This window comes from Mustelus asterias, chromosome 7, assembly GCF_964213995.1.
Source record: "Mustelus asterias chromosome 7, sMusAst1.hap1.1, whole genome shotgun sequence".
Classification (NCBI taxonomy): Eukaryota; Metazoa; Chordata; class Chondrichthyes; order Carcharhiniformes; family Triakidae; genus Mustelus; species Mustelus asterias.
Window position 1 is genome coordinate 85,422,553 of NC_135807.1, and position 26,104 is coordinate 85,448,656.

The 26,104-nt window shown below is 42.2% G+C and overlaps 1 protein-coding gene across 1 annotated transcript; it reads right to left on the bottom strand.

Annotated features, from left to right (window-relative positions):
- Positions 1-3,298: 3,298 nt before the first annotated feature.
- LOC144496132 (uncharacterized) lies at positions 3,299-25,841 on the bottom strand. Its single transcript, XM_078217116.1, has 6 exons — positions 25,764-25,841; positions 17,670-17,784; positions 14,794-14,978; positions 9,598-9,752; positions 6,264-6,426; positions 3,299-3,548 (listed from the first exon to the last, which is right to left on the bottom strand). The coding sequence occupies exons 1-6, from the start codon at positions 25,779-25,781 to the stop codon at positions 3,309-3,311; spliced, it is 876 nt and encodes a 291-aa protein (XP_078073242.1). The 5' UTR covers positions 25,782-25,841; the 3' UTR covers positions 3,299-3,308.
- Positions 25,842-26,104: the final 263 nt, after the last annotated feature.

Sequence of the window (26,104 nt, forward strand, 5' to 3'; positions counted from 1 at the left end):
CTGGACTTCTCCAGCATGTTCTGCAAGCAGAACAAATTTGTTTATCCATTCGCAGCAAGTGATGATCGACACTTCACAATAAACTCCTCATCCACCACGATGAAGAATCTGCAATGACTGTTTCTGTGGTTCAGTTAATAGCATTCTCAGAGGGTTCTAGGTTAATTCGCACTCCACGGCTTGAGCACAAAAATCTATGCTAAATTCCATTGCAACACAGAGTGCTGCACTGTCAAAGGTGCCATTTTTGTGGATGAAACTTTAGCTGAGACCATGTCTGCTCTCTCAGGTGGGTGCAAAATACCCTATGGCTCTGTTTTGAAGAATAGCAGGGGTATTATCCCACATTCTGGCCATTATTTATCCCACAATCTGTGTCACAAGAAAAAATTGTCTGTAAAATGCTTTGGGACGTTTTAAGGTTACGAAAGGCACCATATAAATGCAAGGTTATCTTTGCTTTCTGAATAGAAATAGGGGATGAAGCCCTATGGATAACAAAATTAAGGAACAGCATTCATAATCTATACAATATTGTCTGCTACTGGGAAACGAAGGAAAATTTATTTCCCATTGCATTAATTACCTGTCTTTTAGCAACTTGCACTTTAATCAATAGAGAACTAAATACTCCAGTCTTAGAGCATTGCTATGCTCAGTAACCAAGTTTTAAGACACTGCATGGGTCCTCACTGTCTGAAAATACACCCAATAAGCTTCTTTCATCTCTCACACACTGCCTCTTTTTCTGTGTATTTCAGTTGTGTTTGATTACTGGAGTTGCTGTTTGCTACCAATTTATTGTTTTATGGGTTAAGAGAAAGCCAATGTTTCTTGTAATCATACTTTGTATTTCGTGACGAAATTATAACGAGGTAGCTGGGCTGGGAAGTCACTTGCTTTTGGATTTTTCATTCTCAATCGAATCTCCCAATTAGTTGAACAGGTGAATGTGCACTCCAGGGAGGCGATGGTATATTGAACCAGGAGGGATGGGGATTATCTGGTGTTTCCATGGCTGCAGGAATTGAGCAGTGTGCCTGCAAAGTGGTTTGGCATCAACAACGATCATGGGACCACTGTGCAGGTGAGACTAAGTGATAGTCAGGAGCAGTAGTAGAGGTGGGTTGGCTCCAGGCAGTTGAAGTGTCGTCATTAACTCCGTGCAGCTCAGGCTCAAAGAAGCCTGGGAGCAGTTGATTGTTTGGTGAAGCTGGAAGTTCCGATAAAGAAAGCCTGTGAGAAGAAAGTTTGGCTGCAGTGCAGCCAGGGAGCTGGAACTGTGTCTGAGTATAAACTCTGGGCTGCAACCTTGGGACACGGTTTCACACTAAGTGATTGAGCAACTGGGCAGCAAACAGTCATTGGAGTAGTGCGGTTGTCTGACAACCCATTGCAGATAGAAGAAGCCCTTCTCAGTTGGAGCTGCTGCTGAGGGAAATCCTCAAATGAGAGGAGCCAAAATCCATCGTGAGGAAGGGAGAGTTTAAAGATTTTTTTCATTTTGATGACTCAGTGATCACCAGCGTCAGAGTGGGCTGCTGAGAAATTTGTTTGATCTGTCTTGGTTGTGTCTGCCAATTGATGTACAGTTTGTGGTGTCTTTGACTACATTTTGCCAGTTAATTCATGTTTACCTCATGTTAATTCTGACTGTTCGAGTATAGATAGATAGTGGGATTTCAAATTTTGTCTATTTTACAACAAAAGTTATTGGTCCCTAAGCAGATTGGAACAATATCTGGTAAGTATTTCACATGATAATACAAGATAAAACAAAATATTTGCACTCATATGGCACCTTTCATGACTCAGGACAGCCCAAACTGCTTTCCAACCAATTAAGTATTCTTGAAGCATAGTCACTATTGTAATGTATGAAGCACAGCAACATTTTGTGCTCATGATTCCACAAACTGAAATAAATCAGAAAATCGGTTTTCAGTATCTGCCGATAAATGTTCAATAGGTCACTGGAAGAACTTCCCTGTTCTCCTTTGAATGGGATATTTTTGTGACCAGCTGAGGGGGCAACTGGGGCCTTGGTTCAGATGACAAAACACTCATTTAGTTCTGCAGAGACATGTCAGCCTAGAATAGACCATGTGATTAAGTCTTTAAGTTCAGGCTGGAAGGTAGAACGTTCTGAATCAAAAATGAGAGTATTATCACAAAGTCAAGGTTAACACCTTAAGTACAAAATAGGTGTAGAAATTCTCTGCTGTTATTTTTAAGGTCAGATGATTTATTTGTCTCTGTTTTCTGGAAATTGTTGCTTCTCAGCATCATGATTTACATCAAGCTTTTACTGATTCTGTATTTATGGCAGTTGTTCACACTATCCATGGTACAAATATGTTTTGGGGATTTTGAATGGCTTGCATTTCATCTTTTCCTATGCTTTCTGTATCTAGCCATTTTGTGTATGTCAGTTCTGTTGTTGGGGTATCAGATTTTTGAAGCCATTGGTCAGTATCTGCTGGTTTAAATTATCAAGTATGCAAACAACTTCTAACCTTGATTCTTTTGTTTATTCACTGCTTATAAAAATGAAAGTTTTAAAACTTCATACATTTTGTCTAACAAAGATCCCAAATTAAACTTTCATCTCCGATCAACACAAACTATCATCTAGTAAAATATGCTCAAGTAGTCCAGCACATTGGACCTCGATCTCAATTTCAGAAATATACACTATAACTGGAGATGAAAATTGTCAGCGAAATCACGTACACCAAGGTTCAGATTGAGATTAGTCAAACACTCTTGCTTGTCATCCTTCATAAATATATTAGAAGTGGTAATTAACATATTACTATAATTTACAGGCCTAACCAAATGAAAAATTCTCTTCCAAACCTTACAAAGAACGAGTACATAGAAAATAAAGTCCATTATTTAAAATCACTAAAAGTGGGCGGCACGGTAGCACAGTGGTTAGCACTGCTGCTTCACAGCTCCAGGGACCTGGGTTCGATTCCCAGCTTGGATCACTGTCTGTGTGGAGTTTGCACATTCTCCTCGTGTCTGCGTGGGTTTCCACCGGGTGCTCCGGTTTCCTCCCACAGTCCAAAGATGTGCGGGTTAGGTTGATTGGCCATGCTAAAATTGCCCCTTAGTGTCCTGGGATGCATAGATTAGAGGGATTAGCGGGTAAAATGTGGAGGGATGTGGGGATAGGGCCTGGGTGGGATTGTGGTCGGTGCAGACTCGATGGGCCGAATGGCCTCTTTCTGTACTGTAGGGTTTCTATGATTTCTAAAATTGTTTCTTTTTAATAAACTGTGAATTAGTTGCAATATCAGTTTTTAAATTGTCCCATTATTAATTACATTCAGATTAATTATGAAGGAATCACTCAAGAACTCTATACGTTGGTTATATACTACCTGCTCCATGGCATTGAGAACCTTTTTCTCCTCTTCCTCCATCATTCTTTTTAAATGGGCCAATTCCAGTTCAAGCTGTCTCTCTTGCTCCTTTAGAGAAGTTAGCTGTATGACATTGGTTGAATGCTTAGAATTCTTCTCATCCCTGAGTGCTTGAATCTGTAATAGATTTTTTTCATCTCAGAATAACTGCAGTTCTAAGCCTTAATTTCTAAAGATAATTTATCTGTCTGCAGGCCTCAGACAATTAATATTTAAGTTTACTAGAACATCAAAAAAATCTTAATGTCTAATATTGGGATCTCCACTTGCAAATATAAAAACTAACTGATCAATTCTGGCTGTCGCAGCTCTATAATTTTAGTCAGAAGAGCACTCAACTACAACAGGAAAAATGTTGGTTTTCCAATGAAATTGCACACAAAGTATTTATTTGAGTGAAAGCGGCAAAAATTAACATACTGAGCTTATGCATGTTTATTTAAGCTGGATGTGCTGCATTTTCTAACTAGTTCATCAACTATCTTTACAGCAAGTCATGTTTTATTCCCTAGTTAATTTTGAGCAAGAAACATAATTTATTACACACACAAAACAGATAGTAAGCATTTCCACAAAAATTCTCATGACTTAATTGTTAAATCAGGCCTCTAATGTAACATAAAAACTAGACCTAAAAATCCTGGATTGCTGATATAGTACTTTGAAGGTAGTGGAGCAAGTGTAATGTCCACTGACTCTGAAAGAGGCTGTCAGAAAGAACGCATTGCGCCTGTTTCAGCTAAACAAGTGATAGCCATTCGCTGGTTCATTCCTCAGGGCAATGTCTTGACCTGCCTGGTTTAAATTTTCAAAGTATGTTTGGCACTTAATTGTGAGTCACTATTAACTGGTGTATTCTCCATGACAATGTCTCAACCAATCAGATGCCACTTGCCAACCAATCAGCGCACTCTTTTACGATATAAAGTTGTTGGGGTCGATTTTGAACCTGTGGGGTTCAGTGGCATGTGTGCAAAATCCGGAGAGACTCTGGAAACATGATTCTCACTGGCAAGCGTGCAATTTACGATTTTCCAGCCCCCATGCCAGCAGAATAGCATGAAACACGTCGCGGGGTCCCAGGAAGCTAATTTTAATACATTAGCATGTAATTTGCGAGCATGCTCTCTGGGACTTCCCACCCCGCCCCCCCCCCCCGGCTTAATGTCATGCTGGCGCCATTTACAACGGGTTCACATAAGCGTGAACCTGGAGTCTTCATCTCCAAGGGGGATTTTGGAGGTGAGCGCTCAGGCAGCCATCGCCTTCCAGGGTGTTCACTGCTCAGGGGGCACCAGAGAGGACATGATGTTTATGGGGAGGGGGGGGGCGGACGGTGTGCGATTCTCCCAAAAAAATTTTAAGTGTCGAATTCACAAAAACTGGAGTAAATTGCGCTGTTTTTTTCTGCAGGAATTTAAAAAAAATCTCCCACACTTTGCACTGAGGAGTGCACTAGCGTGATTCACATCAAAAACCATGTGGGCGTGGCCTATCCCTGCTGATGAGGCCAGCAGCATAATGCTGAGCGGGCCATTGTGCACGTGCTGATCTGTCAGGGCTAAGATCGGCACATGCGTAGTGGCCCCCATCTGCCGGCCTCTCGATTGCTGGCCAGCTCGATTGTTGGCCAGCTCCCTGACCCTGCAACGCCAGCCGTGCAGCCCCCACTGCTTTTTTAGTGCAGCAGGATAGGAGAATCACCCCCGTGATTTGCACACCTAGATTCAAGGTAACACACACGAGGTTTATTGAAAGAAGTGTTCTCTGCGCAGAACAGGAAATAAAACAGCAGCTTGTGGAAAAACCCAAAAAGGCATCACCATCAAATCATATGATCAGTTCTTAGAGCAATCATGCAACCACTTAAATATATAACAAACAGATACTATGAATAAAAAATTCTGCCCACTAGGTGAAAGACATCTAAAATTAATATTGTGCCCTATTCAATCGACAAAGTTCCAATGACTTCTCTTCCCACAGCACTGTTTGATGCTATTTTTTGACTTCTGGTTATACTTTTATGTTGCTGCATTTGCCTGTTTGAATCTGGTGGAACTGGTGGGTCAGAAAGGTTTGTCCCCCACACACTCCTAAACATAGGAATGAAAGAACAGTGCTAATCACAAACTTTCCTACCTGACAGTACTGCAAATTTCAAACATGCAAACCCAGCATATTAAAATACAGATGGGAATAGAATTTTTAAAGCAAGTTTGAATGGGAGTTTTTTCAGACATATTTAATTATACACAGTTCTTAAATTTAGCAGAACTATGTGGTCTGTAGCAATGACCTTCAACATACCGCTCAATGTACGTCAGCTTTTCGTGGTGCGTAGGACAGCATAGATTTGCCAAGCACCAATCACACCACCCTCACCCCCCCCCCTCACCACCCCCCCCCTCCTCACCCCCCCTCCTCACCCCCCCCTCCTCACCCCCCCCTCCCTCCTCACCCCCCCCTCCCTCCTCACCCCCCCCTCCCTCCTCACCCCCCCCTCCCTCCTCACCCCCCCCTCCTCACCCCCCCCCCTCACCCATCAACCTTCTCCCCCTTCCAAGTCAGGCGTTCCTCTCCTATGGTCATTTAAAGTGCTAGCCTTTAATATATTAACATAAAATTAACAAGTATGACACAAAAACATAAAATGCTGGAAAATCTCAGCAGATCTGATGGCATCCATGGAGAGTGAATAGAGCCAACGTTTCAAGCCAGGATGACCTATCGCCACATTTGACACTGTTGATTAATTAGAGTTACACGCAGTAATTACCAAAATGACAACATTCAAAGTACAGTCAGTTGATATTCTTTAAATGTACCTACCTTTTCCAGCTCTTTAGTTAGCTCCAGCACACGAGAGTGCAAGTGGGCATTTTCCTTCGTCAAGCGACCACAGTCCTCTGCCACTTTATTCCTGAGAAATTTATCTTCCTCTGCCAACAACACACTATCCCTCAGCTTTTGCTGCAGACTGCTGATTTCATCCCTGGAAAATGTGATTTTTAATAGGTCTGTTAATCACCTGACCTAATAAAATGCAGGGGGTGACGCCCTGTGACTTGGAAGCAATACCGTAACTAAAACTTGTAATTTATTTAAAATGTCTCTGGAATCTGCAGTTGTTTTTAAGAATGTGCGAAAGGGACTCATAAGAGTTAGCATCAATTGAAAAGGGATCAGTTTTGGATGATAAGAAATACTGCTCCATGTGACCTAGTGATCCTTGACCTGCAAACAGTACCAACAGGACTGAATTTAAGATGTGGACACATTGTGACCTGATACAAAGAAGCTGCACCTGGGAAGAACAGAGGTGACACATTTACAAGAAGCTGTGTGCACAATACAGTTTAAAAGGACAAAGTTGAAGATAGGGTTTGGGCAGAGATTGTGAATTGTACAATTTGACAACTGTGCTTCAGTTTTGCTAGAGCCAACCAGACCTTAATGAGGTTTATTAAAGGAGTCAGATAAAGGATGGCGAAATTCTCCCATCCTGGGACTAAGTTCTGTGGCAGGGTGGGAACATGGAGTATTTCCCTTTGCAGAGGCCAATGGGAAAATCTTCCAGCCTTGACCTGATTAATTATATACCTGGGGGTTTTGTGCATTTTCTGCAGCAGAGCAGGTCTGTTGGCATATAGTCTACTGTTCTATGTGCCATCTTGATTAGGCTCCCAATATCACTGGCCCAATACTAAAAAAAGTTGGACCTCCTGAAAATGAAGATGGATTTCCAGGAACATTCTGAGGCTGGAAGTTGGAGCCCCTCCAGCACACTGAAGGTCCACCTGCAGATGTTCCCCTCCACTCGGGAGTGTTCCAGGGTTGCCATTAGTCTCCATCCTGCACTCCAAAAACAGCTCCAGAGGAGCCTGACATCTTAACGCCACTTTGTTCCAAACATATTTCACACCTGCATGTTATCCTGCGGGTAACACTGACAATTGGGCATGGGCGATCAGGCCTTCATTGGCATCCCATTAGTGGGATGCAAATAAGTTTCACACTAGCCTCCAACAGATTTCCCAATCTGCCATGGCAGGCACCAGTGGAAGATCCCATGGGAAATTCACACTGGCATGAAACTGATTTTTGTACATTAAACCCCACTCCACCCATGTCTTCATAGAATCCCTACAGTGTAGAAGGAGGCCATTCAGCCCATCGTACCTGCACCGACAATAGGTCCTATCCCTGTAACCCCATGTATTTATCCTGCTAGTCCCCCTGACACCAAGGGGCAATTTAGCATAGCCAAACAACCTAACCCACACATCTTTGGAGGAAACCCACACAGACACTGGGAGAATGTGCAAACTCCACACAGACAGACACCCAAGGCAGGAATTAAACCTGGGTCCCTGCCCTGTGAGGCAGCAGTGCTAACCACTGTGCCGCCGAGTCGAAGACTGGACAGTCTTTCACTGTCCTATCACAACAATGAAAAGGACTGTAAAAGACTGTAGGAAGACACATATAATCTACCCGCACTTACACTTTGAAGGCATTCTGACATAAAAAGACCAATGGCATTCCGAGTTTTCTAAATAGAGGCATAAGTACATGAGCAAAGAGATAATAAATTTATGCAGGATAATAGGCTAGAGTTAGACTATAGGGTGTAGTTTTAGATGTCCCCATTATAGAACGGACTTTAAAGCCAAGAAATGTACGCAACATAAATTTACCAAAATGGTGATATCAGCAATGATGCCTATAGATATTAGGAGGGACTTAAAATATTGTGACCACCCACAATGGAAGTTGGGGGACATTAGAATTTTTGCTTTAATTATGAAGTGTTTGACAATGATAGGGGGACATCAATTTAAAATTGCGACAAAAGGAGAGCAAAAATTTAAAAGAAATATATTTTTGCATAGAGTTCTTAGCGTATTAATTATTTTGCACTAAAGGAACCAGTGCACCTTTTGAGGAAACAGGGAAATGACATTTTAAGCAGAAGAGCTGGCAGGACAGTGAGATTAGTTTTACATTGCTCTAGCAAGGAATCAGCGCAGCCACAATAGCCTTCTGCATGTTGTCAATATCTCTGGATTTATGAAATTTGTGTTAGAAAGACAAAAAATGTTAAAGTTTCAACATTTAAAAAAAAGTTAATTTAGATGGAAGGAAATCTAGAATAAAAATATAACAGGTAGAAAATTAATGTGGGAAAAAGAGAAGTGGGATCGATATTTACTGTACAAAAGGAAAATACTATAGATGCTGGAAATCTGAACTAAAGACAGAAAATAAATTGCTGGAAATGCAAGTTCTCAGTACTCCGCAGGTCTGAGAGCAGCTACAGAGAGAGAGAATTCATGTTTCAGGTCTGATGAGAGGTCATAAGTCCAGCATATTCTGTTATATTCCATATTTGCTTGTTATTTATATAAACATTTTAAACTGTTCCTTGTATACACATAGATTCATTATAACGGTTACTGCACAAAAGGAGACCATTAGCCCATCATGTAGAGAATTGGCACAGACAAGCAAATATATTTAGATTGTTGACCTTTTATTAGAATGTGATGAAAGGTCATCAACTGTAGCATTAACTCAGTTTTACTATCTACACATGCTACCTGACCTGCTGAGTATTTCCAACATTTGTATTTTTAGTCTAATTAACTTTGTTGTCCCGTTGGAACTTGCATTTCCAAAAATTTATGGTGCAAAACATTTAAGCTGTTGGGCTAGGGGAAAAAAAAATCAACTCGTGGAACATGCTGCAAGATGCCCTGTTCTAGCAAAAACTTGTCCAATAAATCTGTTCCTGATGTGGAAATATCAGTAGCTTTATTACTGTAACCAGATTTATTTCACTGCCATAGCATGGGACGTGTAAATTGACTAAGAACAAATCTTGCCACTAATCCTTGGACCAATCACGAGTTCAGTGATAAAGATAGAATATTGATCATCTGATAATTCAATTTTTAGAATAAAAATACTCAATCATCAGCACTGTAGTCTATTTAGGGAATAGTTGTTGGTGTATAAAATTATACATATGTATGTACAGGATGCTAGAGGTTAAAAACTTTTATTCCCATCAATCATTTCTGCTTTACTGTAAATGTTTAAAGTGGATTGAGTTCAATTTAAAAGCTCATCACACTATAAAGAAAATCCATAATCTCCTCACCGCAGTTCTTTAGCAATATGGTCTTGTATGGATGCGGTACTGGTATAGTAGTTCTCCTCAAGTTGGTGAAGGGCAACCTGGGTCTTGATTAATTCTGACTTCTTTTCTCCAAGCTTAGCCTCTGTAGTCTGATGCTTCTCAACATGCTGATTAAGCTTAAAATGAAATTTTTAAAAAAAAATGTATATGCAACTGATAAAACAGCAAAATCATTTTTCAGCAAAAGTGTCAAATCCACTATCTTTCCAGCGATCATTTTTAAACTTGAAGTCATCCAAAACTTCGCTAGTCATGTCCTAACTCACACCAGACCCTGTGCACCCATCCATCACCCCTGCACTCAATGACCTGCTGGTCAAGCAATACCTCAGTTTTAAAATTCTTATCCTTCTTTTCAGATCTCTTTCTTCTTTCTATCTCTGTAACCTCCTCCAAGGTATCCGTGATCATTTAATTATGGCTTTTTGAGCATCACGAATTTTAATTACTCCAACTTTGGTAGCCATGTCTTTAGCTGCCAAGGTTCAAGCTCTGGAATTCCTTCCCTAAACTGTTCCACATCTCTGCCATTCTCTCCTCCTTCAAGAGGCTCCTTTAAACCCACCCTTGTCACTAAGCTTTTGGTCATCTGTCCTAAAATCTCAAGACCCTGGGTGGCAAATCTTGTTTTATAATGCTCCTGTGAAGCACCTGAAGTGTTTTATTGTTTTAAAGGTGCTATTTATTGATGGCATACACCATCCGAGGCCTCAGTCAATTCAGGCCACCAAAAGCAGGTGCGACAATTTTCACAATATTTGTGAAATGAGAGCTTGTCCCTGTTATTTTAATTGAGTAAATAACTAATCATGGCAAATAATTGAATAGGATAATAGTGGTCCTAATGTATGGGCTCACAATGGGCATAAACCTGATTTACTTACATTTCAATATTTTTAAAATATTAACACACCCCCTTCCTCCATCCCACATCTTCAAACTGCACCAATGTGATAGCGTGTGGACACGGTTTACAACAGGTTCAACCAGGTGTGAACCTGTCATGGAACTCCCCCTTGGGCACAAGGGTGAGTATAGCCCCAGTGGCCTGGCAATGCCCCCAACACAGGTAGGCATTGCCAGGTCCTAATGTCCATACCACCTTGGCAGTGCCAACCTGTACCAAGGGGCGGACCCCAGTGGTAGCCTCATGGTGAGGGAAGTGGGGGGGGGGGTTCATTTATATGATGCAGTGGTGGGCCGGAGTGGATGGTGAAGAAGGGGATGCCTGCAATGGTAGCTGGGTAGTTGGGCAGAGGTGGGTGAGTGCCACCTCTGACTGTGGGGGAAGAAGAGGCCGATGATCGCTGGGGTGGGGGGGCAGAGGCCGAAGAGTGCACAGTGGGGTGGGGGGGGGGAGGTGGTTCTGAGATGAACGTCAGCTCTGATGGGGAAGTGTGGAGTAGGAGCCCCTGAAACCTCCATGGTGGGCTGAGGGTGGCTGGGGTGGGGGGGGCGTTATTGCTGTTTGGATCAAGATGCCCTTTAAAGATGGCACCCCAATCGTAGTGCAGCTGGGCTTTGCCGGTGTGTTTAGGCTCTGCCGCCCAGCATGATATGTGAAAGACGTCTTCTCGCGCAAGACACATCACTCTGAAAGTTCACCCACTGAAATAATTCTGTGTTGTCTAAAATGCATAAACAATGTAACATTCTAAAAATATAAATCGTTAATGTACCAAAAAATTAATTTTTTTAAGTATAAAAGTACGTGTATAAAAAGGAATGTAGGGTGGAATATAAGGTAGGTTATGTGATTTCAACAAACTGGTGGAAGAACCAGTAGGAAATCTGTGTCACCTCTACAAGGTCGCCTGACACTAAGTGCAATCAGGCACTTCATCGAATATCATACAGATTTATGTCCCCAGGAGGACAGAAATCCCATCCCCTAGACATGCTGGCCAATGAGAGGACGGCAGCTGTATAGTACCGATACCGCCATCAGGAGCAGTGGCCGTTGCAGTAATGTTCTGAAGTCTTCACCAGTGATCACGGCTAGATCCTTGGAGACAGGCAAGTGCGGGGGCGGGGTCGCCAAAGAGGAAGGGTATGGGGGTTAGATGTCAGTAGGCACCTCTGTTCCAAATTTCAGGCCTAAGTGCCTTTGAAAGGACCTTGGTATTTACTGTCAAATCCAATAGGGTTTGCTGGGTGAACCTTCCGGAGGCACGGAAGACTTGTGAGAGTTCAGGAGAATCCCTGTGTATCCCAGTGGGCTCAGGGATAATGGCTTTTAAGTAGCTCAATAATAAGGCTAATAAACCTTGGACAGGTTACCTCACTCAATCCATTGCCACTGCTAATTAAATGAAGGGTCAATTTTCTTGCTTGTGGAAATGGGGTGCGTGACCTCCCCCATGACTATGCAGTCTCACTTGCCACCTAGACTGCTCTTGCAGACGCCATCAAATCCAAGCCCACCTCTGAAACTATGGCATTGTTTTACAGATAACATGCACTTTTACATGCGTTTTGTAGTCCAGAGGTTTGGACAGTCATGGTAGAAGCTCCAACTTTCTTTCCATCACCTGGCTGACCAGGAATCTCTCCTGCTTTTACTGCCTCCCAATGGCAGTAAAGGAATTGCAGGTTGATAATCAAACTGCTTGACCAGCATTTTGAACTTCTTTGGCCATCAAGTACTGGGGTGAGGCTCTAACCTGGAGCTTCTGGTTCAGAGGCAGAGATGCTACCCACTGCACCACAAGATGACCATACTTCTGGAATAAGTACCAAAAATTCTGAAATTAACAGCAGATCAAACAACATCAGAATGAGAATGGTGTGATGTATCATAATTGAGAATTATGACATTATGACATTTCCAACACTTTATTACCCATACTTTCGAAAATATTTCATCAATTAGATTCTCCTATATTTCTTTGTTAATCTGATAATTACTGGCTTGCACTTTACCACAAATCACATTCCCTCCCTCTCCACTGATGGGAAAGAAACTTACATTTGACACACAAATTGTAGTCTTCACAATTTTATGCATCTAATTGAACATATCAGTTGCAGAGATTTTAATTCCCCTTTTGAACACTATTCTCCCGGTTGGGCATGCAGTATGCACATACATAAGCAAGCTGTAATCGTTATTCTGTCATTAATGCTTTTACTGCCACAAAGCTACACCTTGGGTTAAGAAACTACATTCTATAAATAATTTACCTAAATCTCTTTTCAAATTGAAGCATCTCATAATGTTATCAAAATTAAAATATTAAAAGCCTGAAGTCACTTTTTTTTATTCATTTGTGGGACATGGGTTTCGCTGGCTGCCAAGCATTTATTGCCCATCCCTAGTTGCCCTTGGAGGGCAGTTGAGTGTCAACCACATTGCTGTGGATCAGGTGTCACATGTAGGCCAGACCAGGTAAGGAAGGCAGATTTCCTTCCCTAAAGGGCATTAGTGACCAGATGGGTTTTTCTGACAATCGACAATGGTTTCAGGGTCATGAGTAGAATCTTAATTCCAGATTTTTTTTATCGAATTCAAATTCCACCATCTGCTGTGACAGGATTCGAACCCGAGTCCCCTGAACATTAGCTGAGTTTCTGGATTAATAGTCTGGCGATAATATCACTAGACTATAGCCTCCCCACAAAGTAGTTGTCATAAAATTGCTTCACAATAACCAGACATCAGTGTATCCCAAAAGTGCACGATTAGAACTGGCCAGTGAAAAGTTACAAATTCCTATCTTTTACTACTTCTGTCTATAGATGTACCTGTTTTTAGTTCAATATGGATTACTGATGGAGACACATGTCACCTCTCTGGAATAGAACCAACCTTAGAAACAAATTTCATTTGCTTAGGTTTCAATAAGAGGCTTAAGTCAATTTTTAAAAATGATTAATTTAACAATTACAAAACTACAGCCCTAGATTCCAAACTGAGACCAGCCTTTAAATCTCACATTTAACTAGCATGTTTATGTATTCAGGTTTCCCCTTGAACAACGTCCTCCAGGTACATCTGTAGATGGATGGAAAAAAAATGATAAATATCCTGTCAATCTCTTCAATAATATGTAGAAATGGAGATATCGGCCGGAATTCTCCGACCTTGCTCGCAGCTGGAATTCTCCAGTCCCACTGCTGTGAACAGGGATTTGGCTGAACGCTGGCAGTGGTAGTGGGGTGAATGAAACCCAAGAATTCCAGCCATTATGTTTCATTTTCCTTCTGTTGCATCCCACAGACCATCCTGCATTGTCAGAAGCCAATAGTTTTGTAATAATTCCCACAAACAAATTAAACATATTTGCTTTTAACAAAGAAGTGTCTTGTCTTGTCACATGATAAATGTGCAGACTCAAAATGATTATGTTACACAACTATAAAACATTTTAATAGCTAATGATCTGAAATAAGATGCTAATGTAGGTTTTCTTAAGTGCATATCGGAAGGATGGCAACAGACGAGAATACTTAAGTATCCAAAAAAATCCGCTTAGCACTACACATTTATTGTAACTTTAAACTTCACATGCAATATTCTCACCAAGGTCAGCCTGAACTTAAAAATAATTTGAAGAATGCATATATATTAATTATAGCTGTCTTGTCTCTAATAATTTAAGTTAATTTATTGATTTTATTTGTATATTTATTGCACATGGTTTCTGATGTTTTTTAGCATTTTGTTACAACGTAATCGATTTTCCAATGTTCCACTCAGGTGGTGGTTGCACAGTGGTATTGTCACTGGACTAATAATCCTGAGACCCAATTTAAAGCTCTGGGGATCCAGGTTCAAATCCCACCAGGGCAGATGATGAAATTTGAATTAAATAAAAATCTGGACTTAAATGTCCATTGTCGTAAAAACCCATCTGGTTCACTAATGTTCTTCAGTTAAGGAAATCTGTCATCCGTACCCAGTCTAGCCTACATGTGACTCTTAACTGTCCTCTGAAATGGCCTAGCAAGCCACTTAGTTCAAGGGAAATTAGGGATAGACAAAAATACTGGTCTAGCTAGTGATGCCCACATCCCATGAATGAATCTAAAAAAAATGCTTTTGGTCTTATAACAGCATCCTTTTTTGAAAATAATTACATCTTCAATCTATAATGCATTTAAAAAGCTACAACATCATGACCAAAATAAATATGCCATAATTCCAGTCAAACATACCTGCATTTCTAGCAATGAGACTTGACGCCCTCCATCTGCTACTGCAGCAGTAGTCTTTTCCAGCTCTTGTTTGATCTTCACTAGTTCAGACTCCTTGTAAGCCATATCCCGGTTAGCAATTTCCTTCAGTTTCTTCATTTGAAGCAGTTCCTCGCGTAGTAATTTCCTTTCGCTGGAATGAGCATCTGTTGGAATTATATCTTTAGTCTTTATGTACTTCAATGCCAATGAACAGATTAATAAAGCTTCTGTAGCATGGGAAGCAGAAGGTATTGGATATTAAAAATGTTTTGTCACCTTTTTCCAATTCAGTTTAGAAATAATAAAACTATATTTTCAGTTTTCTTCAATTCAAAACACAATAATGTAAACACATTTTCTAGATAGTAAAGATATCAAGGGATATGAGGATAGTGTGGGAAAATGGTGTTGAGGTGGGAGATCAGCCATGATCTAGTTGACTGGCAGAGCAGGCTCAAGGGACTGATTTCCTATTGTTCCTTTATATTGCAGAAAGAGAGAGCCTATAGTGTCCCTTTTCTACGGATTGAAAGGCCAAGAAAACTTATGGTTTGAGGGGTAATGTTAATAATGTTGGAGAGTACTATTCTGGGAGAAAAAAAACACTAATCTTAATCACTCATTGTATGTTCTGAAATATTAAGTTGAGGTGTACTGCCCATTGTCATGAAGTTTTTCCTAGAAATTCTTTGAGGGCTCTATTTAAAGAGAGTGAGTGCTGATCTACTTTTCTTTGTAAAGGCTTCAGGAGATTGGGAGTGCTCGGTCATGGGTATTTCTAGGAGTCCAACTTGATCTAGAGGAGGAAAGGGGAGGAGATGAGGCTAGGCAGAACACATCAGCTGCTGCAAGGAAGAGGGACAAGAGAATTTGGTGTACTACACTGGTAGTGTATATCCCTTTTTTCGGGACTTCCTCCACCAGGGCGTCTGGAGCCTCTGAGATCCTGTGGTCCCTTCCTCAATTCCTGAGCCATCTTGAAACAGCAATTGTGCACAAGTCAGTGCATTCCACACTTTGTGGAAATGGGAATGCAGGCAACATATACTGTTCCATGAAAATTGCTTCTCATGTTTGAGGGCAAAACATATTTTAGTGCCTGTAGGCATGTTTAAATATGGATAATCATCAATTCGATCCAAAATCGCAGGCCAGAAACCAGGTTTTCAAACAGTTGAGGCTTATTAGTGCAGCACCCATTAATTTAGTGCCTAGTTTTTAACCTCCTGAATAGATAAACTCCTGAAGCTATTCAAAATGTTCAGCATACATTAATCTGAAAAAAGATGCTACACCACCTTGAAAATAATTGTCTAAATGGGGTACAGGAACAAAGCAATCTGGGAATACAAATACACAGATCATTAAAATAAAAGCTAATGAAACATTGGGGTTAATTTTTAAGAGGGATAGAATTATAAAGTAGGAAAGTTATGTTAAACTTGTAAAGAACTTTGGTTGGACCACACCTGGGAGTACTATGAATAATTCTGGTCTCTGCAGTATAAAGGAGAAGAGGCCAAAAAATACTAGAATTATACTAGAATACCAGTGGGCGGCATGATCGCACAGTGGTTAGCACTGCTGTCTCACAGCGCCAGGGACCCAGTTCAATTCCGGCTTTGGGTAACTATGTGTGGAGTCTGCACGTTCTCCCAGTACCTGCGTGGGCTTCCTCCGGGTGCTCCGGTTCCGTCCCACAGTTCAAAGCCATGTAAGTTAGATGGATTAGCCATGGTAAATGTGGGGATACAGGAATAGGGCGGAGGAGAAATTCTGTCATCAGGCTGGGTAGTTGGTGCGGACTGAATGGGCAGAATGGCCCCCTTCTGCACTGTAGGGATTCTACAATTCCAGAACTTAAACAGATCGCAGGAAAAATGTTCCCGATGGTGTAGATGTCCAGAACCAGGGGTCACACTCTGAGGATATGGGGTAGACCATTTAGGACTGATGAGGAAAAATTCTTCACCCAGAGAGTGGTAAGCCTGTGGGATTCACTACCATAGAAAGTAGTTGAGATCAAAACGTTATATGTTTTCAAGAAGGAGGTGGATATAGGTCTTGGGGTGAAAGGGATCAAAGGATATTGGGGGGGGGGGGGGGGGGGGGGGAGGGGGAGGCAGGAACAGACTATTGAATTGGATTATCAGCCATGATCATAATGAATGGCAGAGCAGGCTCGAAGGGCCACATGGTCTCCTCCTGCTCTTATTTTTTCTGTTTCTATGAAGAATATGTTGATGGGGCTGGATTTGGAAAGGTGGGGACTAGTGTGTAACATAAATATTGGCAGGCGCTTGGGCTGAAGAGCCTGTTTGTGTGCTGCAAATGTTATATAATACTATGTACTTGCTACAACCCCACATTTTAAATCTTAAAACAAAAGTGGTCATAATGAGGAAGGTGTTTCCCCAACCAAGATCACCCATCATTACAGAACATTATGGCTGGAATATTATCCCCCCCCATCAACAATGAAAACCCAGAATTCTTATAAAAAACAAAATTGTGAAAGCAGAACAAAGTCGCTCAAGTTCAACTAATTAAAGGCAAATTTACGAGTGATATCTGGAAGTTCTTCTTTGCATAAAGTGAGCAATGTATGGAACTGAACTCTGGATTGAATAGTGGTGGTGAAGATCCTGAAATTATTCCAGAAAAATTCAAAGTGAATGCAAGGTCTTACTCGGTAGATAAACTAAGATGGGCCAAAAGGTCTTTCTCATCAGTATTCATTCTGTATCTGGTTAGTCTTACTTGTATCATACTTATCACACTGTATTGCCAGGTATAACACAGTTTATACCATATATTCAAAATATTTAAAAACTATATGATTGAATAGCTGTCACCTTGTGCCAAATGAAGGTTTCTACAGAAAAGTTCCTTCTCGGAGAGTAACATTGTAATTCTGGCATCTTTCTTTTTCATTTCTAGCTGGATAAATTCGATTTCACTTTGCAGATCCTACAAAAGTCACACACAATTCATAAGGATTTTGAGAACTCCAGTCCTTTTTCAGAATTAAAAACAAATCAAAATTTAAACAAGTTTTAAAATCTATCCTTAGACTACTGCAACTGCTTTTTCATCCGATCATTTTCTCAGCTCTCTTTTCTTTCTACTATTTCTCGTTAGCCTTTTATAGGGATTTCTTTGTCAAGAACATACAAAATAAGTATGTGCGTTTTGGAAATTGAAAAGAAGCTCCTTCAGGAAACAAAAATACCAACATGATAATGTTGCTTTGGATCCTCTCAACTCAGTTTGCAGCATGCAAATACCCTCAGCACAAATTAGAATTAATTTACCAATTATAAACGGAGGCACAATAAGGACAGGTCATCTGGAAGAGTAAAAGACTACACTAAATTCACTTCATTGAATTTAGTTTTAGGCATATGGTTTACTTAACATACTGAGAGCTCTGCAACAAACATGACCCAAAGAAATTAAATATTTTCTTAGATGATGCTCACAACTGTAAATTTCCATTTGTTTTGAGATCTCCAACAGTTGGTTTATTGTCTGAATAGCTTTTTTAAACTTAACATTTGGAAAGATTCCTTGACTTTAAAAATCTCAAATAGACTGTGGAAAATTCTGATATGGATTTATAATAATTGTTTAGCTTTGATTTTGAAGGTCAATTTAAACTGCTGAGTTTTTTTTATAGAATACTAATCTGGATTGGGTAGAGCTGGGATTAGGAAAAGGGGGCAGTTAAACTGCAATAGTCAGCAAGGGATCCAGATCAAACACAGAAATGGGCAGAATCGTGGCAGAAGGAATTTAATATAAAAAAGTGCAAAGTATGACAAAGAAAAAAAATAGGCATCAAATATATTCTGCAAATGGTTTCAAGAGAATAAGGGGGAAGTTGACAGATTGACCTTGAGTGAATGTGGCAACAAATCCTGCTGGTGATGGTTGCACTATTTGTATTTTTTTTTAAATGTTAAGCTATTTTGAGCCTTCAAATTTGTAGCTGTGACAGGCTTCCTGTTCACAACATAACCCCTCTGCCGCATGACATCTCAGCCTAAACTTCAGGAAAGAGCGAGTGAGCCACTTTTCATTCTGTCTCCCTTACACCGCCAAGAAACATAACATCCAGCATCCAGCCCTTTTAGAGTGTGTATTTGGTTCTAAACACAGGACAGAATTTTCCCAAAAAATGGCAACATCTTATTTTCACTGAAAAAATAGGTGTGATCTGAACCACAATTTACTGGCTCTTGGAAAAATTATTTTGTCCCCATGTGAAAAATGCCACACAAATGAGACACAAAGCATCTGATTCGCTCACCACCTAGGGTCATCTGGGCACTTCAATGAAGTTGCATTTAAATGGACCCGCAGCACTTGATCTCATTCAAGCCAGGAGGATGGCAGCTAGGAAACCAGCTCCAATATTTATCTAGGGGGCCCTTGCCATTTGCTGGATGTTGTGGAGGAGAGGTGGGTTACAATATACCCTCAGGCTGGCAGGAGGCCCTCTAGCAGAGTGACAAATTCCACCTGGGACACAGTGGCAGCACTAGTGAATACCAGCAACTTGGCCAAGTGGACAGGTGTGCAATGTAGGGCAAAGATGAATGACCGACTACATTCAGCAAGGGTAGGTGCTCCCAGTCTCCTCTCAGCATTCCACCCTCCGTTTCCCCTGGAATGTCACCTGGATCCCACATGCCGCCGCTCCAGCACCCGACTTCCCACCAGCATCTTCAAAGCCCTCTTAGCACTCTGCATTGGAAGCCCTCCCTGCTTAGGCACAGTGCCCACACATGCCAGGTGTCATCAACTCTTGACCCGCCAGGTGGCCAGCTCACATCATCCCATTTGTGTTCCTGCAGGAGAAAATCACCCATAAGTGTCTAGCCTTGAACCCTGAGTAGTCATCCCATTCCTTGACTTTGAGGTTGTGGCAGCTGACATTGTTAAGGGTTAATTCTTGACAGCCAATTAGTTTGACGAGCATGAGTCTCAGGAATGTTAGAGGGCACAGTTGTTTCCTGCTTCAGGACTAGGCAAAGCTAATAAGAATCCTTTTTACTCAAGCTGCATCATTCAGAGATCTCACTGCTGTCATGCCTCCACACTCAAGACTCCTAGGCAGCCATTCCATATTTTCTTTGCCACCTGCCTGCCAACTACCCGACAACCCCACTCTGCCTCTTTCAGGGTCCCATCCACCCAGCCCATTAGGTCCACCTCTCATCACACACTACACAATTTGGCCTGCAACCGCCCCATACGCTCATGACACAAGCAGTAGACTAAGTCCACCCTCTGAGAACTTTTAAACAACAGACAGCAGATTTCAGGATTACTCACTCCAGCCATGACCCCTCATCCCAGCACCCACATTCCCCCTGCCCCTTCCCCCGCCTTCTTTCCAGAGCCAGTCAGTGGGCTCTGTCCCCTAGGGGAGGGCAGTGGTGCTCACATCCTTCCTCCTTCTCAGAGGCTATGGCACCTGCTTCCCATTATTAAAAAGCAGTAGAGATCCACGCCCACGTGACATCATGCCTGGTGGTTGGGGAGCTCCAATGATGGCTGAAGATGCAACGTTAACTCCGCCAAATACATGGTAATTGATTCAAATTCATATAAATCAAGTTCACTCCCTTCCTGGGTGTGAGCCTGATTGCATCGTCAGGAAGGGCCCAGGAAGATCATGTTCTGAAATCTCACCAGCACAAATCCTATTCTTGGCCTCTTGCGAGATTTATGGGATTTGTGCCCATGGCTAACGGTTCTGCTAAATCCCTCTGAGAGACTAATTCATTTCATCCCTTAAGTCAGTGCAAAAAAGAATGAGGGATTCCCAATTGGAGCATTGATAGCTTGAGAAAACATTAGAAAAACTTGATTTATTTAACCTTGAAAGAGAACTCTGAGAATTATATATTGCTATGATATCAGGCAGTAAATAGCACAGAAAGAGTGAGGGGAATTGTTACAGGTAAGGAGAAACAGGTTTGGGGGCATACATGTTTAAAGGATAGTGGGAACTCTACAGCTGCTGAATGGTAGAACAGCGGTTAGCACTGTTGCCTCACAACGCCAAGGAACCGGGTTCGATTCCCCGCTGGATCACTGTCTGTGTGGAGCTTGTACGTTCTCACCGTGTCTGCATGGGGTTTCCTCCCACAGTCCAAACATGTGCAGGTTAGGTGCATTGGCCATGCTAAATTCGCCCTCAGTGCACCCGAACAGGCACCGGAGTGTGGCGACGAGAGGATTTTCATAGTAACTTCATTGCAGTGTTAAAGTAAGCCTACTCGTGACTAATAAATAAACTGTAATGCATTTAAATGTTCTGATAAGCAATTAACTAATGATTCTGGCTTTAACAGCCAGCGGACCTATTTCCTGAGCGGTCAGCAATTCATCAGGGTCACAGTGGGGAATGCTTCGTCAGTGAAACTGACAGGCTGGGAAATCTTTGATGAGTGAAACCAAAGAGCTCCAACCACAGCCAGCTGAGAGACTGCTGCTCACCGAGAGGATACTTTCAGCACTTGACAAGTGAATGTCAAATTCAACTTCCTTCCCGGTACCTCCCCACTGCCAGTGTTCACCATGATGTGGAGATGCCGGCGTTGGACTGGGGTAAACACAGTAAGAAGTTTAACAACACCAGGTTAAAGTCCAACAGGTTTATTTGGTAGCAAAAGCCACACAAGCTTTCGAGGCTCTGAGCCCCTTCTTCAGGTGAGTGGGAATTCTGTTCACAAACAGAACTTATAAGACACAGACTCAATTTACATGAATAATGGTTGGAATGCGAATACTTACAACTAATCCAGTCTTTAAGAAACAAAACAATGGGAGCTCTCTCCACTCCCATTGTTTTGTTTCTTAAAGACTGGATTAGTTGTAAGTATTCGCATTCCAACCATTATTCATGTAAATTGAGTCTGTGTCTTATAAGTTCTGTTTGTGAACAGAATTCCCACTCACCTGAAGAAGGGGCTCAGAGCCTCGAAAGCTTGTGTGGCTTTTGCTACCAAATAAACCTGTTGGACTTTAACCTGGTGTTGTTAAACTTCTTACAGTGTTCACCATCAGCAGCTTCTGCAGCTCTACTTTGCACCTGAAGAACAAGAGAAGCATCAACACCATCTATCTACTCTGCAGCCACATGTGACTCAGCAAAGGGGGATGGGGGTCCAGCTGAAAGGAGGCGAGACCTCTAGCATAGGGTCTGTAGGCAGGGCATCATCTGCCTTGACCTGTGTGAGCACCCAGTGCCGCAGGAGACTCAAGTTTTCACAGCAGGTCTTCACTGATTTCTGCAGCCTCCTGGAACAAGACACTCTTCCAAGTGGCCATCAAGATGCCTGTCAGTGGAGTCTTGAATCTCTGCCTCTCCCCGAGGTTACGTGCTCTCTCCTCTTGCAAGGAGCAAAGCAAAGAGTTATGAGCCTTAGTAAGACTTGTGTGATTAGGAGGGAAGGACAACATTTGTGGGTGCCAACTGTGAATCATGAGTGCAAGAGGGCAACAAAATAATGGTCAGTGAGAGTGTTGGCTGCTCAGATGGGGATATGAGGAAGTTCCTGGAGAGAAAAGTGAAGCTGCAAGGTGTCTTGTTCTGAGGAGTACCAAGCAGGAAAATGATGTGAAAGTTAGATTTTGGGGCTTGGCACCTGAAATTGCTATGCCCCTTATCTTTCACACCCTCCTGAGGTCCTAGGTGCTCTTGGTGCCTAGACGTTGGCAAAACCATACTTGCCCTCCAGCCCCTTCCCTTGCCTCCCCCAACATTGTGCTGTGCATGCAGCTGCTCTGACTCTGTATTGTGCTGTGGAGGGAAGATCAGCATGGAAGTCTCTGAGTTAAGGCTTACCATTTCAGACCAGCGGGATGTTGGAGAGGTGGGGAACATGAAGGAAAGGTCTGGCGAACAAAGGCTTGACTGGAGAAGGGGGCACACAGATGCATGCTGGAGGGGGCAAAGACTGGGGAAGGGCACACACAGGCATTTGACTAGGGTGGGGAAAGAGACCGGGGAAGTGTGCATACATACACATGATGGGGCTGGGGTAGGGGGATGTTGAAAGAAAGCACTGCCATTCCTATGGATTTATGCCACAATTTAGAACACATCCTGGTCTGGGTGGGATTGTGGTCGGTGCAGACTCGATGGGCCGAATGGCCTCCTTCTGCATTGTAGGGTTTCTATGTTTCTATGTTTGGTCCCACTCCAGGGAGAGGGAGGGTCTATCAATGTCAGTGTGCCCAGCATGGTAAGCAGGGCATGGTCATTCCCTCACACATGTCGGGCCTGGGTTGGTGGCTTCATATGGGAGCACAGGTGGCACAGTTACAGTCAGGGGAAGCATCTACAGTCTGCAGATGGGGAAGGAGTAGTGTAAACGTGAGCTGTCGGTGGTCTCATGCCGGGGGGGGAAGAGGGTGCTCTCTGTAAGTCATAGTACAATGGGCCTCAAATTGAGGAGAGGAGGGGTCTGCATTGGACATCAGGACATCAAACAGGTCAGTGGGAAGGTCTAGGATATCAACCACAATCACAATGGGATCAAGAATGAGAAGAGGAGGAAAGGGTGTGTTTGGGGGAAGGGAAACCTGAACATGATGTTCCTCCAGCACGATGGGAGGGATCCTGATCACTCTACAATGCAGAAGCATGGGGCAACTAAAGCAGCCAGAAGTACCCCAGCACTTTGTCACTAAATTTGGGGACAGTTGGCTACTTTCCTTTACTGGCCATCACTCGCCATGACCAGTCCTGGGCTGCAGAGAGTGAATTATGTCAATGGATGTGACTTAAATACGGCACCCGGAAAGATGCTCTGATAAGGTCATGGTAGGGCAGACAAATTGCAGCTCGGACCGCCATGAGGTCCGATGTGGATCATGTGCATGCACAGTTACTAGTGGTGTACCGCAAGGATCTGTTTTGGGGCCACTGCTGTTTGCCATTTTTATAAATGACCTAGATGAGGGCGTAGAAGGATGGGTTAGTAAATTTGCGGATGACACTAAAGTCGGTGGAGTTGCGGACAGTGCGGAAGGATGTTGCAGGTTACTGAGGGACATAGATAAGCTGCAGAGCTGGGCTGAGAGGTGGCAAATGGAGTTTAATGCAGAAAAGTGTGAGGTGATTCACTTTGGAAGGAGTAACAGGATTACAGAGTACTGGGCTAATGGTAAGATACTTGGTAGTGTGGATGAGCAGAGAGATCTTGGTGTCCATGTGCATAGATCCCTGAAAGTTGGCACCCAGGTTGATAGCGTTGTTAAGAAGGCGTATGGTGTGTTAGCTTTTATTGGTAGAGGGATTGAGTTTCGGAGCCAGGAGGTCATGTTGCAGCTGTACAAAATTCTGGTGCAGCCGCACTTGGAGTATTACGTACAGTTCTGGTCGCCGCATTATAGGAAAGATGTGGAAGCATTGGAAAGGGTGCAGAGGAGATTTACCAGGATGTTGCCTGGTATGGTGGGAAGGTCTTATGAGGAAAGGCTGAGGGACTTGAGGTTGTTTTCGTTAGAGAGAAGAAGGTTAAGAGGTGACTTAATAGAGGCATACAAGATGATCAGAGGATTAGATAGGGTGGATAGTGAGAGCCTTTTTCCTCGGATGGTGATAGCTAGCACGAGGGGACATAGCTTTAAATTAAGGGGTGATAGATATAGGACAGATGTCAGAGGTAGGTTCTTTACTCAGAGTAGTAAGGGCGTGGAATGCCCTGCCTGCAGCAGTAGTGGACTCGCCAACATTAAGGGCATTTAAATGGTCATTGGATAAACATATGGATGATATTGGAATAGTGTAGGTTAGATGGGCCTTAGATTGGTTTCACTGGTCGGCGCAACATCGAGGGCCGAAGGGCCTGTACTGTGCTGTAATGTTCTATGTTCTACATATAATGAAAAACTGACAATCTGGCATGCAAACACACCAATGTGGCCGGCAGTGGATATGCCACTTTTCCCGCATGCCACTACATTTAGTCTCTGGAGAAGAAAGTTCCACTTCTTAGATTTTGAGATGTGATGACTTCTTTTTTCCCCTGGATGTATGATCTAGGGTGGCCAAAGGACCTTTCTTATCTGCGTATTATGAGTGATAGAAACACTATCACTTTGTAGCAAAACATTATTTTTTTAAATATTAGTTGATGGACTGAAAATGAGTAGATGTAACATCAATCAAATTACTAGCCTGAGGCCATACATAAAATCTTTCAAGAGCTACAAGGTTGACATTTCCAAATCAGCCGTTGCTAAATTGCAAAGCTAGAAGGTGCAGGAAATACTCAACAGATTAGTTAGATGAATGACTGTTTCAGGTATAGACCCTTTGTCAGTACTGCATTTGCCTTAGTCAATGTTCAGTATTTTGTCGAGTCAAATGGGAAAATGTTATATTTCCTGGTACCTTTGGGGTACTTTGGGAGGAGTTCTGCAGCTCCTCCCAATAGTTCAGTGGGAAAATCCGCTGCTTATAGACAAGTGAAGTGCCTGGTTCACTGTCTGGTATATGCTACCTGAACCAGAATGTCAGTGAGCGTGCTATAATTGACTTTAGCAATCCTGGGATGGAGGAGAGAGTTAAAAAGAAAAAGTACTTAGGTTCTCAATTCCAATTGTTATCCAATAACCCTGACAAGTTCCTTTGCGTCAACATTCAGTGATGATGGGATTGGAATTGGCTGAGATGTTTCCCCTAGTCAAATAGCTACCTTTACACGCAAACAATCCTGGAAAGCTGCTGACACTTGTGGAATTGTACTGCAATATGAGTCACTGCCTTCAGGGAAAACAGGAAGAAAGTCAAACATGAAAGCTTTTATACAATAGGGAAATAGTGAAAGTTAAAAAAAAGATACAATTGACACTAAATGCATTAAACTATTCTTCATATTTTGTCCATAGTTGAAATGAATATTTGTAAGTACAATTATGACTACCTTCATTTCTCTCACCATCTTCTCAGCCTCATATGTAATTTTTGGTGGAATGCTTGCAGCTTTCTTAGCCTGCTCCCGTGTTAATATTTATAGTCAAGGAACATGACCTTTTAGTATTGAGATAGGAGTTTATTATCTGCAACTGTATGATCACAAGTGTATCAAAAGTGAATAATTTATATGCATTCCTTAATGTCAATAGTAAACATGATATCCGTACAATATATACTGTTGAATTTTTGCCTACTGTAATTTTTTTTAAAAGGATATATGAAACTGGTTTCTAGTTCCAATAGACAAACTTGCTGCTGAAGATTTTTTATATACTCAGTTTCAATTGA

Excerpts from the sequence above, each read along its gene's own strand:
- LOC144496132 (XM_078217116.1), bottom strand. Across the intron at positions 9,753-14,793 it reads TCTCATTGCTAGAAATGCAG|CTTAATCAGCATGTTGAGAA; the intron begins GTATGTTTGACT and ends TTTCATTTTAAG. Across the intron at positions 6,427-9,597 it reads CATATTGCTAAAGAACTGCG|GGATGAAATCAGCAGTCTGC; the intron begins GTGAGGAGATTA and ends CACATTTTCCAG.